At 35.3% G+C, this 14,297-nt stretch overlaps 1 protein-coding gene across 1 annotated transcript in view; it reads left to right on the plus strand.

The window, feature by feature from the left end:
- The window catches only part of LOC135223718 (agrin-like), a gene marked incomplete in the record, with an annotated part of 559,093 nt that overhangs the window by 427,132 nt on the left and 117,664 nt on the right, over positions 1 to 14,297 (plus strand). The window contains 1 exon segment of the mRNA XM_064262461.1: positions 9,405 to 9,593. Within this exon segment, the coding sequence (XP_064118531.1) occupies positions 9,405 to 9,593 (189 nt within the window).

Here is a 14,297-nt window from a genome sequence, read left to right on the forward strand (position 1 = left end):
AATTATTCTACAGACAGGCCGAAAAGGCGCTCATTGTCTTTTATAAATAGACCGTCTTCTCTCCACACCAGAAAAGAAAATTAATTCATCTCTTCCCAGCATTAAAACACAAGACTAAGCAGGTATGAAAAACATAAGAAAGAAAGAAAAAACTGCGAATAGAGAAATGTCTATTCAAGGAATATTTTTTCTTCCCAGTCGATATCAAAAGGACTGAGAATGAAAGTGAACGTCTTCATTATGTTCACGGCGGAATACCGCGCAAGAACAATCTCTCTCTCTCTCTCTCTCTCTCTCTCTCTCCTCTCTCTCTCTCTCTCTCTCTCTACACGCACCTGTTCTTCAGCCCACTCTTCCGAGAGTCGGTTTATCACGAATACCCCTGGTTAAATTATTGTTCCGAGGGACACGGAGACAGTGACTTAATCGGCATGAGCGTTGAGAGAGAGAGAGAAAGAGAAATAGTTTTTCAAACTTGTTGAATTCATATAACGACAAGTCGAATGAAAAACCTAGTCATAGGCATGTATACGAGATAGAGAGAGAGAGAGAGAGATATGTATATATATATACATATATATATATATATATATATATATATATATATATATATATATATAATATAGAGAGAGAGAGAGAGAGAGAGAGAGAGAGAGAGAGAGAGAGGAACTTCAGATATGTTTAAATGCAACTAACCTGGAGTCGACAAATGACACCTGTATGCACGACACACACACACACACACACAGAGCGCTGCCTGTTATACAAATCCGTTAAGCTATGCAAGTGAAAGAATAACTCAACCAGGATAATTTTTCAGATAGATCAACAGATATATGGCGATAATAATCTGTATGTATCATCCCTCTAGGAATAGAGCTAACTGAAGCATGAAAATCCTATCTCTGAAAATTAACAGTAAACATGAAAATGGATTAAATTCAAGACTGTGGAATGATTGCTTATAGCTTAAAGAGATGACATTAATTTATCACCATTAAGTTTGTGTCCTTATTATTTAAATTAGTTGCGTAAGTATTGAAATGCATAAATATGTTGATAACTTTACTGATGGAAGACCAGTTTAGGGACAAACAGGTATGATCACTTTCCAGATGTTACGAGTATCTTCTCTGTATGCATACATACAAAGACACATCTTTACTATATAATAGATATATATATATATATATATATATATATATATATATATATATATATATATGTATGTATATATATATATATATATATATATATATATATATATTATATATATATATATATATATATACAGTGAATATACTCGTAACTTTTGAAAAGTGATCCTACCTCTCTATCCCTATTCTGGTCTTTTATCTATAAAGTTAATAATATATTCATTTGTGTCTACACTTACTTAACTAATTTAGAGAATTAGGTCAGAAACCTGTTGTCGATATGATGAGCAATCTGTCCATAAATAACCGGTAAAACTATCATCTAAGTTACAATTAACAATGACATCAAATCTAATCCGTTTTCGTCGTTCTTGGTAATATTCAGAGATGGGATTTCAATGCTTAAGTCAGCCCTCCTCTTAGAGGGGCAATACATATATTCAGATTTACATCTCTGTCTGTCTGTTGATCTATCTGCAACATGATTCTGATTAACTTATTCTTTCGATTGCATATCTGAACAAACATGTATTGAGTGGACTCTCTCTCTCTCTCTCTCTCTCTCCTCTCTCACTGTATGTCTGTGTGTGTTTATGTCTGACATTAACTCTGATAAAGATATTCGTGCGAATCATGTTTATTTGAATTTAACAAATTTGAAATTACTGTTTCTCTCTCTCTCTCAACGCTTATCCCGATTAAGTCACTGTCTCCGTCTCCCTCGCAACAATAACTTAGCCGGGGTATTCGTGATAAACCGACTCTTGGGAGCGTGTGCCGAAGATCAGGTGCGTGTAAAGAGAGAGAGAGAGAGAGAGAGAGAGATAGAGAGGGGGGGGGGGGGGGGGGGTGCGCCTGGGGGGGGAGTTCTTCTTGCACGGTATTCCGCCGTGATCATAATGAAGACGTTCACTTTCATTCTCGGAGCTTTTGATATCGACTGGGAAGGAAAAATATTCCTTGAATATACTTTTTTTTATCGTTTGTTTTTTTTTGTCTAGACTTGGAATGCAGAGAAGAGATTTGTGTGTGTGTGTGTGTGTTGGAAAAGAGCTCTGTTTATTCGAAGTAATGAGTACTTCGTCGTGTCTGTAAAAGGCTTAAGCTTTTCTGTTCTTTAATTACCATTTTCTTTTTCAAGTTTTTAATTATGTACATGCGTTGTACTTTGTATATATATACTTATGTATGTATGTAGATCCATTATAACGATTCAAAAGGCGAAACAAGCCAGAAAGGTGCTATTAACAATGTCCATACAATAAATGAACTTGAGGTATTTTAAGTTTAGCAAAACATTCTCGGGTTATATTTTCAAAGAACCTGTCTCTCTTCCTGCCCGAGAATCATGAAACCAAAATCGGAATCATGGTGCCAAAGCTGTTTGGTCTTGAGGTAAGAATGTGAGGTGAATCTCTCTCTCTCTCTCTCTCGTCTCTCTCTCTCTCTCCTCTCTCTCTCTCTCTCATATATATATATATATATATATATATATATATATATATATATCAATGAAGGGAAGAAAGACCCACACAGATGTACATGCTGTCTTTTATTGCGACGTTTTCGTAATTATCAAGTTAATTACATCATCAGGCTGTTAAAATGAAAAATAAATTTCCTAGTAAAATTGTAAAAACAAAAACTAAAAATTAAAAATTCAGAAATGCAAAAGCTAAAAAAGTTATTCTTACAAGTGTACAAAATATACACATTAAAATTAAGGAAGTTAAATTATTTAAAAGACATACATTAAAATGTAAGATAAATGAACATAAAATCAGCAAAAATTTACAAAAGATTGAAAGCAGCAGTGAACAGTTACAGAACAAAGAAGTTAAGGACCGACCTAAGAGGTAGTGACAGCGTTAAACTAAACGTAAACATAAAAAACATAAATAAACAACACAAGTCAAGACAAATACAGAGGGGAGGAAGACGTATGGGTGTTCAACGACGGAACAAGTTGTTTAATAAAGAGCGATTCTAGAATAACAAGGTCGTGCGGGTTGGTGGTATGGCCTAAAATACAGAAACAAGTCTTTACTATCGATATATGTTTTACATATTTGGAGTGATTTCTAATATTGGAGTGTTCTGGGCTGCAATCCTGCTGCCAGTACGGAAGCTTGTGCCACGATGAGAATCGATACGCACCTTAAGGAGTCTGCTGGTGGATCCCACATAGGTCCCTGTTTGACATTCATGGAAGTATATATATTATAAATAACACCAGAGGACATATAAGGTGATAATCGCTCCTTCGAGGTAAAGAGGGAACCGATGGTGAAAGGTTCTTAGGGATTAATTTTACGTTTATGGCATGAAAATGTTCCTGAATGATTTCTGTGAACTTTTTGTGAAATTTAATGCCATGAGTAAATGGAAAGCATGCATAGAACTTCATTTTAGGGACAGTTGAAACTTTTGGTTTAACAATGAAATGTTTTAGTTTGTTTTCAGAGAAAACGACTGTTTTAATACCACGATTTTTAGGAAGAAAACTTTTACTGGACTTGGTACCAACTTTTATAGCTCCTGTTTTTATGAATTTTAAGTCCAACTCTGTTTCTACCCTTCTCCACCGACCACTTGTCCTTACGTCGAACTGGGTCCTTTTCCATAACGAAATAACATTTTTTAATTGACTTTTTAACAATAACTGTTTCCCTGCTAAGCTAATTTATAGGAAATTAGATCACCTACTGAAAAAAACATTTCATTGTTAAACCAAGAGTGTTAACTGTCCCTAAAATGAAGTTCTATGCATGCTTTCCATTTACTCATGACATTAAATTTCACAAAAAGTTCAACAGAAAATCATTCAGGAACATTTTCATGCCATAAACGTAAAATTAATCCCTAAGAACCCTTCCACCATCGGTTCACTCTTTACCTCGAAGGAGCGATTATCGCCTTATATGTCCTCTGGTGTTATTTATAAATATACTTGCCCTGAATGTCAAACAGGGACCTATGTGGATCCACCAGCAGACTCCTTAAGGTGCGTAATCGATTCTCATCGTGGCACAAGCTTCCGTACTGGCAGCAGGATTGCAAGCCCAGAACACTCCAATATTAGAAATCACTCCAAAATATGTAAAACATATACGATAGTAAAGACTTCTGTATTTTAGGCCATACCACCAACCCGCACGACCTTGTTTATTCTAGAATCGCTCTTTATTAAACAAACTTGTTCCGTCGTTGAACACCCATACGTCTTCCTCCCCTCTGTATTTGTCTTGACTTGTGTTATTTATTTGTTTTTTATGTTTACGTTTAGTTTAACGCTGTCACTCTCTAGGTCGGTCCTTAACTTCTTTGTTCTGTACTGTTCACTGCTGCTTTCAATCTTTTGTCAATATTTGCTTATTTTATGTTCATTTATCTTTCATTTTAATGTATGTCCTTTTGAATAATTTAACTTCCTTAATTTTAATGTGTATATTTTGTACACTTGTAAGAATAACTTTTTAGCTTTTTGCATTTCTGAATTTTTAATTTAGTTTTGTTTTTACAATTTTACTAGGAAATTTATTTTTCATTTTAAACAGCCTGACGATGTAATTAACTTGATAATTACGAAACGTCGCAATAAAGACAGCATGTACATTTCCCCCCCCTGTGTGTGTCCTCTTCCCTTCATTGATGGTTATTAATATGGATTGACTCCTGGCTCTGGCACTAAGCATATATATATATATATATATAGTATATATATATATATATATATATATATATATATATAATATATATATATATATATATATATATATATATATATATAATATATATATATATATATATATAATATATATATATATATATATATATATATATATATATAATATATATATATATATGTATGTATATATATGTATATATATATGTGTGATATATAATATATATATGTATATATATGTGTGTATACACATATATACATATATATGTGTATATATATATATGTGTGTGTGTGTGTGCATACATGCATATATATACATGCAGACATACATTCATACATACATACCGCCCTCAGCGTCGCGTGACGCAAAGGGCCCCTGTATAATTTCATTACTGACATCTTTGCTTTATCTTACACAAATCTCCACTAATCTCTAGGCGCAGCGACCCCCTCCACCCCCTCCATTTCATAGTTCTCATCCAAGTAGGCCTAGGTCTTATGCTATTGTCATCTCCCTTTCATCATTAAGTCCTCCACATAAGGAAGTTCTGCAATTTACCAAAAAGTATAATTTTTAACTCAGTCCTGCCATTTGATTTAAAAATATTCTTGTTAAAGCTGAAATCGACAAAATCCTTTATACCTAGACATACGTAACTTACTTCCGTATGCGGTTTCATCCTATTTGATTTCCAAATGTTAGTCGGGCTGTTCATCGTTTAAGGTGCTTTTTATTTCACTCTTTCACTAAATTCCATCTTGAAAGAGCCTGTGCTGGATACTATTGTTCATAAATATGTGAAAGATCAACCTCATTAATCCTATTTTAATCCTATGCGTATGCACCGATTTCATACTTCATTTTTCATTTATTGTGAGTCCCATCTCTAGATATATGATGAGTTTTTTTTTTTAAGCAAGCTTTGTCAACCTTTTGGTCTTTTTCTGATTAATACAATAGCATCAACATATTAGAAATCTGCCCCAACTTTTAATCGATACCTTCACTTCCATATCCAACCACCGTTTTCATGATCAATTCAAGGAAAAGGTCCAATACAAAATTATCGAACCATCCCCTTACGCCACCCCACTATTTACCAACACTTCACTAAATTCACTAAACAAAACCTCATCAATACTTAATTTGCATCCACTTCGTTCATGAATAATTTAGATTCGCTTTATATATTTACCCGGAATGTTATGACGATGCCAGACCAGTCATATTATTGGTCTGGAAGACGCTGTCAAATGCCATCTATAATCAACAAAACCGAGATAAAGGATTATTTAGATTTCATACACTGCTGCACAATATGCCCTAACGCATTTCTAAAACCAGCTTATTCGTCTCCAAGCTTTTTGTCAATTTCTTTCCCCTTGCATGTTGAGAGAGAATATGCATCATTAATAGTTCCAGTACAACCGACGCAAGTTCAGGGCCTCAATAATAACACATTCGGTTACGTCATCTTTCTTCCAGTTCACAATCATACAAACACACTCGCGTGTAGATTATATATATATATAATATATATATATATATATATAAGCATACATTATATATATATATATATTATAATTAAAATTTTAATTATAATAATTTACCTTATAATATGAATATTTATACAGAGAGAGAGAGAGAGAGAGAGAGAGAGAGAGAGAGAGCTCAGATTTTAATGTATAGAATCGTACACGAAGATCCTGTCTTTTGGTTCGGAAACACCTTATTCTAAGGGGCGGTTCTCAGGGAAAACTATACAACGAGCCAACATGGAAACGAAAGGCAACGCGTGATTTCAAATTGTTTTGAATGGGTCGCTTGTCAAGATTTTGTAACGTTCATCTCTCGCCCCAAGGAATTAAATAATGTCTTTTCGGTTTAGAGAGAGAGCCACATCTTCCGCATACCCTCCTACCAACTCCCTCTTCGTTTCATGTTCGTTAGATATCCTGGGTGTCATTTTTTTTCTTTTTCAAACAGGAACATATCAAGACTCAAGAAAACCATGAACTTGCGTTCAATTCGTTAACCGTTTAGTATGAATTATTAAGGGAAAAAAACATGTAAAACCAGTACCAAGGAATATGAACAAATAATAAACTTTAACGGAACTTCAACTCACATGGATACTTATTCAAATTTAGCTTTTTTCGTTTCATATTCTGAATATTCTATTTTGGAAGTCTAACTTATATACCTCAAGGAAAATAAATGACGAAAACAGTAATAGCAAATTTAATCATGGCAACATCATTCGACGAATTTGTTGCATGCCTGTAATGGTTTAGTTTTAAAAACCTTGAGAAAAGAATACATTACCAATAAACAAGAGCCTGCCTTCCTCCAAATTTGTTGTTTATATCGGTAAAATTTAAGCGTGAAATTTGTGGAAAGAAAGCAGTACCAAGAAATTTAATGATAACGAAAATATTGTTCCTGGTTTTTGTTTGTTAGAAATGGTTCCACTAAAAATTTTTCGTAATGAAAATATTACTAAAATTAGATACCACCACCAGCGTCAGTCAGATTTGCTGTATGTTGGTATGATTACGTATAAAAACCTTTCGAAGGTAAATGTTAATTTTACCCAGGTTTCATGAGTATTTTGAATGTTGTAGTCAAATACCTTTAAGAATAAAAGAATGTGTAATTTTATTTTGATTAAACACATCATCAACTTTTCAGAAGGCTGTAATTAGGAAAAACCTTCTTAAGGAAACATTACCAAGAAATTTGAACGTACCCCCAAATTAGCGTAATTTTTTAAATATTAGGAAGGTCGAGCTAAAAAGAAAAAATGCATACAGACAAAAATTTACCATCAGCTTTAGCCAAATATCTTCAATATTCAGAAGGGTCCAATTAAAAAAGAAAAACGACATAAGGCAACATGACCTAGAAACTTGACCATACCATTCCTTTAAGCCAGCGGAACGGAACACGATCATGACCAGCTCCTGGGAAATTCCTCTGGGAGATGAGGCCCATAAACAAGAGTCATGCACTGGTAATTATTAGTCTGCCAAGGCCGCCAAGGAATCGCTGTATTAATGGCTTCGGCTGCTGGCACTCAATGCGGCCCTTTCATTCGGCGCTACTCTCGACTTCTTTCTCGCAATACATTGTCTTTAATGAAGGTGGCAGGAATGCAGGTTTCAAATGAGTCATTTGATTTTAACTTCTTGATCATGTTTAGGCTTTGTTATAAATATATATATATATATATATATATATATAGATATACTATATTATATTTTTTTTTTTTCCTCAATTCAAGGTTGTAGTACAGGGCATATTTTCTAGTATTAATTTACACTATGTACGTTCCTCAGTACTCTTTCATATAAAAATACACTTGCACATACACACACACAACACTACATATATATTATATATATATATATTATATATATATATATATATATATATATATATATATATATGTGTGTGTGTGTGTGTGTGTGTGTATGTATATATATAGTATATAGCTATATATATAAAACCATCAGCAATAAAGAAGTGAAGTTTCAACATATTTACAATCCAAACAAGATAGTCATTGTAATCAACAGGACATTTTAATAATAATCATAAGATAAAGAAAATATTCCATACTACACACACACACACACACACTCATATATATATATATATATATATATATATATATATATATATATATATATATATATATATGTATATATATATACCCATATATATCTAGATATATATCTTTGTATGTATGTTTGCATATGTATGTATGTATGTGCTGGTTTATTTACGCCCTGGACCCTGCACGTTGTGTATTTGGAACGCTTATTTCTGGGGAATATCAGTGGAACAATATTCAGTTGTAATGTTCTTATAATTACTTTCTCCTGGTTGATTGGCAATGTTCACAGTGATTAGATACATACACATGAGATCTCTTTCTGTCTGACAAGTAAATAATAACAGTGGATAAACAACAAAAGAGACTTAATACCCAGAAATGCCAGCGTCCGCACGAGAGGAAGGGAAGAAGAAAAAAGAATAACGTCTGAGAGGAGGGTTGACAACCAGATGACGAACATTCTCCGTGAAGTTGTGCGCGTTTTTATTCATTCAACTATATCATTTATACAACAGTCAGAATTTGAATTTTATAGAATATATTTACGTTTGTGAACGGTAAACACACAAGCACGTATGTATGTACATGTATGTTTATATATAATATATATATATATATATATATATATATATATATATATAGATTGTATGTGTGAGTGTATGTATAATTATATATGTATGAATGTACATATGTATGTGTTTGTGTAGCATGTATGCCTGTGTGGGTATGATATTTTTCAATATAATATATATGTGTAAATATATACATTACATATATATAATATATATATAGATATATATATATATATATATATATATACACACATATATATATACATATATATATATATATATAGATATATATATATATATATACATATATATTTACTATATAGAATTTTCATCTCAGAAACTTCATTTCCCTTTCCTTGTCTTCTTTCAGACTCGTGTCAAGGAATCTTTTGCCCTTATGGTGAGTGTTATCAGGGACAGTGCCAATGCCCCGAGGAGTGCCCGAGCAACCGCGCCGTTTGTGGCACTGACGGAACGACCTACGCCTCGGAGTGCCATCTTCAACGCAGGGCTTGTGCGTCAGGAGCTAACACTTCCTTCCTTCATTTTGGCTCTTGTCGTGAGTAAATTATTTTTAGTTTTTAAACAGTGATGGAAATTTATTTACGAAAATGTTATATTAGGATATTTTTTTCCTTTTTTTTATTAGGTTTTTGTAATGTGGTTACCTTCATTTTTACCCAAATAGAGAAGTTGTATTATTAAAATGCTTACTAAGACTTACTTTCTGTATTTTCATATTTCCTTTTTTCTTGTTGAGAAGTGTTGCATTTTGGTTATTTCTATAGTTTGCTTAATCATGGAGCAGCTGTATTTGTAAATACTCTTTCAACCCCATATATAATATGTCTCAGAGCGGAGAATTGCATGTATATATATTTTCGCTTTTTTATTCGCTCGTCTTCCTCGTCTTCAAAGCATAATGTTTCATCTCAGTGCACAAACTTGTTCTTTGAAGGTGCCCATAGTAAAAGGAGTAACTGTTTAGAAATTACTTTCACTTTTGTTGTTAAACCCGATGTAGCCGAGAGTTGATAAGAACAAAAATAAGAGAATAGCAAAATGTTTGTTTAAGAAGTCAGGATGAACTGGACAGAGAAAGGTGGAGAAGGCGGGTAGGAAACAGCGACCCGACTTAGAAATGGACAACGAAGAAGAAGAAATAAGTTTGTTTTGAAAGATGCTACAGAGTAAAACAAAAGCACAGGAAGAAATGAATCATATAATTGTCTTTTTCATTATTTTCTTTTAAGTATCCCGCCATATTCCCTGACACTTTTATAGTTATCAGGACAGGTGATAAAAATCAACTACGACCGAGAGACCTCTCTGTCCCAGTGTCAATGACCTTTGTTGTCGTGATGCCCACATGCGTTATAAATCTATTAGTCCATCAACTTGACCGAAGAGACTGACGTACAAACAATGCCATTCCATTAAGCACGAGCGTTGCCATAAAGCCCAATCCTGATAAATTAAAAGAAAAATATTCGCAATTCGTTGCGAGTAAAGGTGGCGCTACGCAGGCGCTTTTTTTTTTTTAAAGCTCTTAATATCCTGCCGTCAAACCTAGCACTAAGCAACAATCTTTTTCTATAAAACAATCAACAATTTTTGTGTGTTGCGTTGACATTGAAGTCACGCGAGCGCGAACGCTTGCGACTTCAATATTGCAGTCAATAAATAGCAGATATTCCTGTATGGCAGTGTTTCTTAAAGTGTGGTCCGCCAACCCCCAGGGGTCCGTGGAATGTTCCAAGGGGTCCGCAGGATAATTTGGCCGTCGGTATCACATAAATTTTAGGCCAAAACGTGGCTCAAAAACATTTGTGACCAAAATGTCCTAAGTTCCTATATTTATACCATCAAATCCTCTTGGCTTCTGACAATGGTGCTCGTCAGATTAGAATGGGCGCAATTTAACAACTTTGTAGAAAGCAGTGGTATTTATGATCAAGCAACAATGAACTAATTACGACTGAATCTCAGCAGATTGGAGCCAGATATTCCAATAGTAAAGAATCAGCAAAAACAGTACAATTCGTTGCATTAAGTACGGTTCGAGATGTGAGGAGGAAGCGTTGCTGTTAAGTTCACTAAAATTTCTGTGCAAAACTGCAAAATTAATAATGTTGTTGAAGATAAATCATTAATAAATAATTTAGTAGCAGTTTTAGTAGTATATATTATACCTTGAAAACACTTTTAAACCCAAGAGGGAAATTATCATAATAAAGGGTCCGCTACATAGAGTAATTTTAATAAAAGGGGTCCGCTGCACAAGAATGTTTAAGAAACACTGCTGTATGGTGTACAAAGTTATTATTATTTTTTTTTTTTTTTTTTTTTTTTTTTGTTGCTCTATCACAGTCCTCCAATTCGACTGGGTGGTATTTATAGTGTGGGGTTCAGGGTTGCATCCTGCCTCCTTAGGAGTCCATCACTTTTCTTACTATGTGCGCCGTTTCTAGGATCACACTTTTCTGCATGAGTCCTGGAGCTACTTCAGCGTCTAGTTTTTCTAGATTCCTTTTCAGGGATCTTGGGATCGTGCCTAGTGTTCCTATGATTATGGGTACGATTTCCACTGGCATATCCCATATTCTTCTTATTTCTATTTTCAGATCTTGATACTTATCCATTTTTTCCCTCTCTTTCTCTTCAACTCTGGTGTCCCATGGTATTGCGACATCAATGAGTGATACTTTCTTCTTGACTTTGTCAATCAACGTCACGTCTGGTCTATTTACACGTATCACCCTATCCGTTCTGATACCATAGTCCCAGAGGATCTTTGCCTGATCGTTTTCTATCACTCCCTCTGGTTGGTGCTCGTACCACTTATTACTGCAAGGTAGCTGATGTTTCTTGCACAGGTGGCTCCAGTGGAGGCTTTTGCCACTGAATCATGCCTCTTTTTGTACTGGTTCTGTGCAAGTGCCGGGCATTCGCTTGCTATGTGGTTCATGGTTTCATTTTTTTCGTATTGCACTTCTACATATGGGAGAGATGTTATTTCCGCCTATCGTTCTTTGAACATGTCTGGTTCTTAGGGCCTGATCTTGTGGCCGCTGTTATCATGCTTCAGTTTCCTTCTTTAGCCCTCCCTCTGTAGCCATTGCCATGTGTCATCGCTGGCTAGTTCTTTAGTCTGTCTCATGTATTGTCCGTGCATTGGTTTGTTGTGCCAGTCCTCTGTTCTGTCTGTCATTCTCCTGTCTCTGTATATTTCTGGGTCTTCGTCTACTTTTATTAGTCCTTCTTCCCATGCACTCTTAAGCCACTCGTCTTCACTGGTTTTCAGATATTGCCCCAGTGCTCTGTTCTCGATGTTGACGCAGTCCTCTATACTTAGTAGTCCTCTCCCTCCTTCCTTTCGTGTTATGTATAGTCTGTCCGTATTTGCTCTTGGGTGTAGTGCTTTGTGTATTGTCATATGTTTCCTGGTTTTCTGATCTATGCTGCGGATTCTGCCTTCGTCCATTTCCACTATTCCTGCGCTGTATCTGATTACTGGCACTGCCTATGTGTTTATGGCTTTTATCATATTTCCGGCGTTGAGTTTTGACTTGAGTATCGCCTTGAGTCTCTGCATATATTCTTTCCTGATCGTGTCCTTCATCTCTTGGTGTTTTATATCCCCTCCTTCCATTATTCCCAGGTATTTGTATCCTGTCTCATGTTGCTCCCATCTGGTAGCTTTATCCCTTCAGTTCTCGTTGCTTTGCCTTTTTGTATGTTGACTAAGGCGCATTTTTCTATTATTATTTTTATTATTATTATTATTATTGTATGCTGGAAAAAGACGTTCTTTCAAACATTTTATTGAATATGATGGCAGAATTGACAGAATTGATTTTATACAGTATTTTCTCAATTCTTCTAATGACTTGCTTCTCTGGCACACTGAAATTTCTGAGCAGCTGTGAGCATCGGACAGCTGCTTAGAAATATCAGTGTGCCAGAGAAACAAGTCATTAGAAGAATTGAGAGGATTCTGTTTACAATCAGTTCTGTCAATTCTAACGTTACCGCACAGCTCAGGAGATCTAGACGGCTGCAGAGCCTGCAGCTTCGCAACCATCGACTCGGCGAAAGTGGCTTGAGACCTGGCTCAAGTCACCAATGAAAAAGAAGAACTACCGCGACCAGCCAATAGGAGATCAACATGGGGCAGACCCCCTGCTGACGACCCCAAATATAAGGAGGACGGACACCACACCAAAAGCAGTCCACCCTCAGCTTCCTATCCTAGAGGATGTTTGGCAGCTCCAGACGAAAGCTCGCTTCAAGAAAGAGAGAGAGAGAGAGAGAGAGAATCGTTAATGACTTTGACAATGATATCATAGTTTATCTGAAAAATTCAAATCGATTTTGACACTGTATTTGATCATGACCTCAATGGGCGCTCTACTAGCCTGTTTAAGTTGCACGGAAAAAGCCGCTATTCAGAAGATAGAGAAGAATCTCTACGAATGTAACGCTGCTGAAGTAGCCATTTTTTTTATAAATTTGTTATTATTATTATTATTATTATTATTATTATTATTATTATTATTATTATTATTATTCAGCAAATAAGCCCCTATTCATATGGAACAAGCCTATGCCCACTGACTTAAGGTTCAAGCTTCTAAAGATTATGTTGTTCATCTGAAAGAAATTACAGAAGATAACAGGAGACACAGAAAGAAGAGATCCGTTACTAGAAAATTAAATATTCATCTGATGAATTGATACATAAACAGATAAAACTATAAATGAGTTATTGAAATACAAGGTGAATTGTTTAAGGGTAGAAATGCATTCCACAGTCCAACGGTGTGAGGAGGAATAACAGACCTCTGGAACTGAGAAGATCGACAGAGTGGCAAGATGCAATGTGCAAAAATTGTCCCCAAAACGTGTTTGTGTGACACCAATTAAACGTATATCCATTGTATGATATACAAAGTTTGGCGGCAAGATGCAAAAAATAGTAAAGATAAAAAAAAAAAAAAACACGTCCGTGTGACACCATTCGAGCATATAGCCTTCCTTGGTCGTTAACCATCAGGACAACACCACCCGGGCTCCCTTCCCACTCTACCCCCTTAACCATCGGGACAACACCACCTGACCCAACCCCCCCCCCCCCCCCCCCCCCCCCCTTCCCCCACCCCGCGACCCACCAGTAGCGAACGCTATTCACGGCAAATTGATGGCCGTTAATGCCTTTTATGTCAAGCGATTGAAACTCGGGCAGGCGATAACGCACTGAATG

This window comes from Macrobrachium nipponense, chromosome 10, assembly GCF_015104395.2.
Source record: "Macrobrachium nipponense isolate FS-2020 chromosome 10, ASM1510439v2, whole genome shotgun sequence".
NCBI classification, from domain to species: Eukaryota; Metazoa; Arthropoda; class Malacostraca; order Decapoda; family Palaemonidae; genus Macrobrachium; species Macrobrachium nipponense.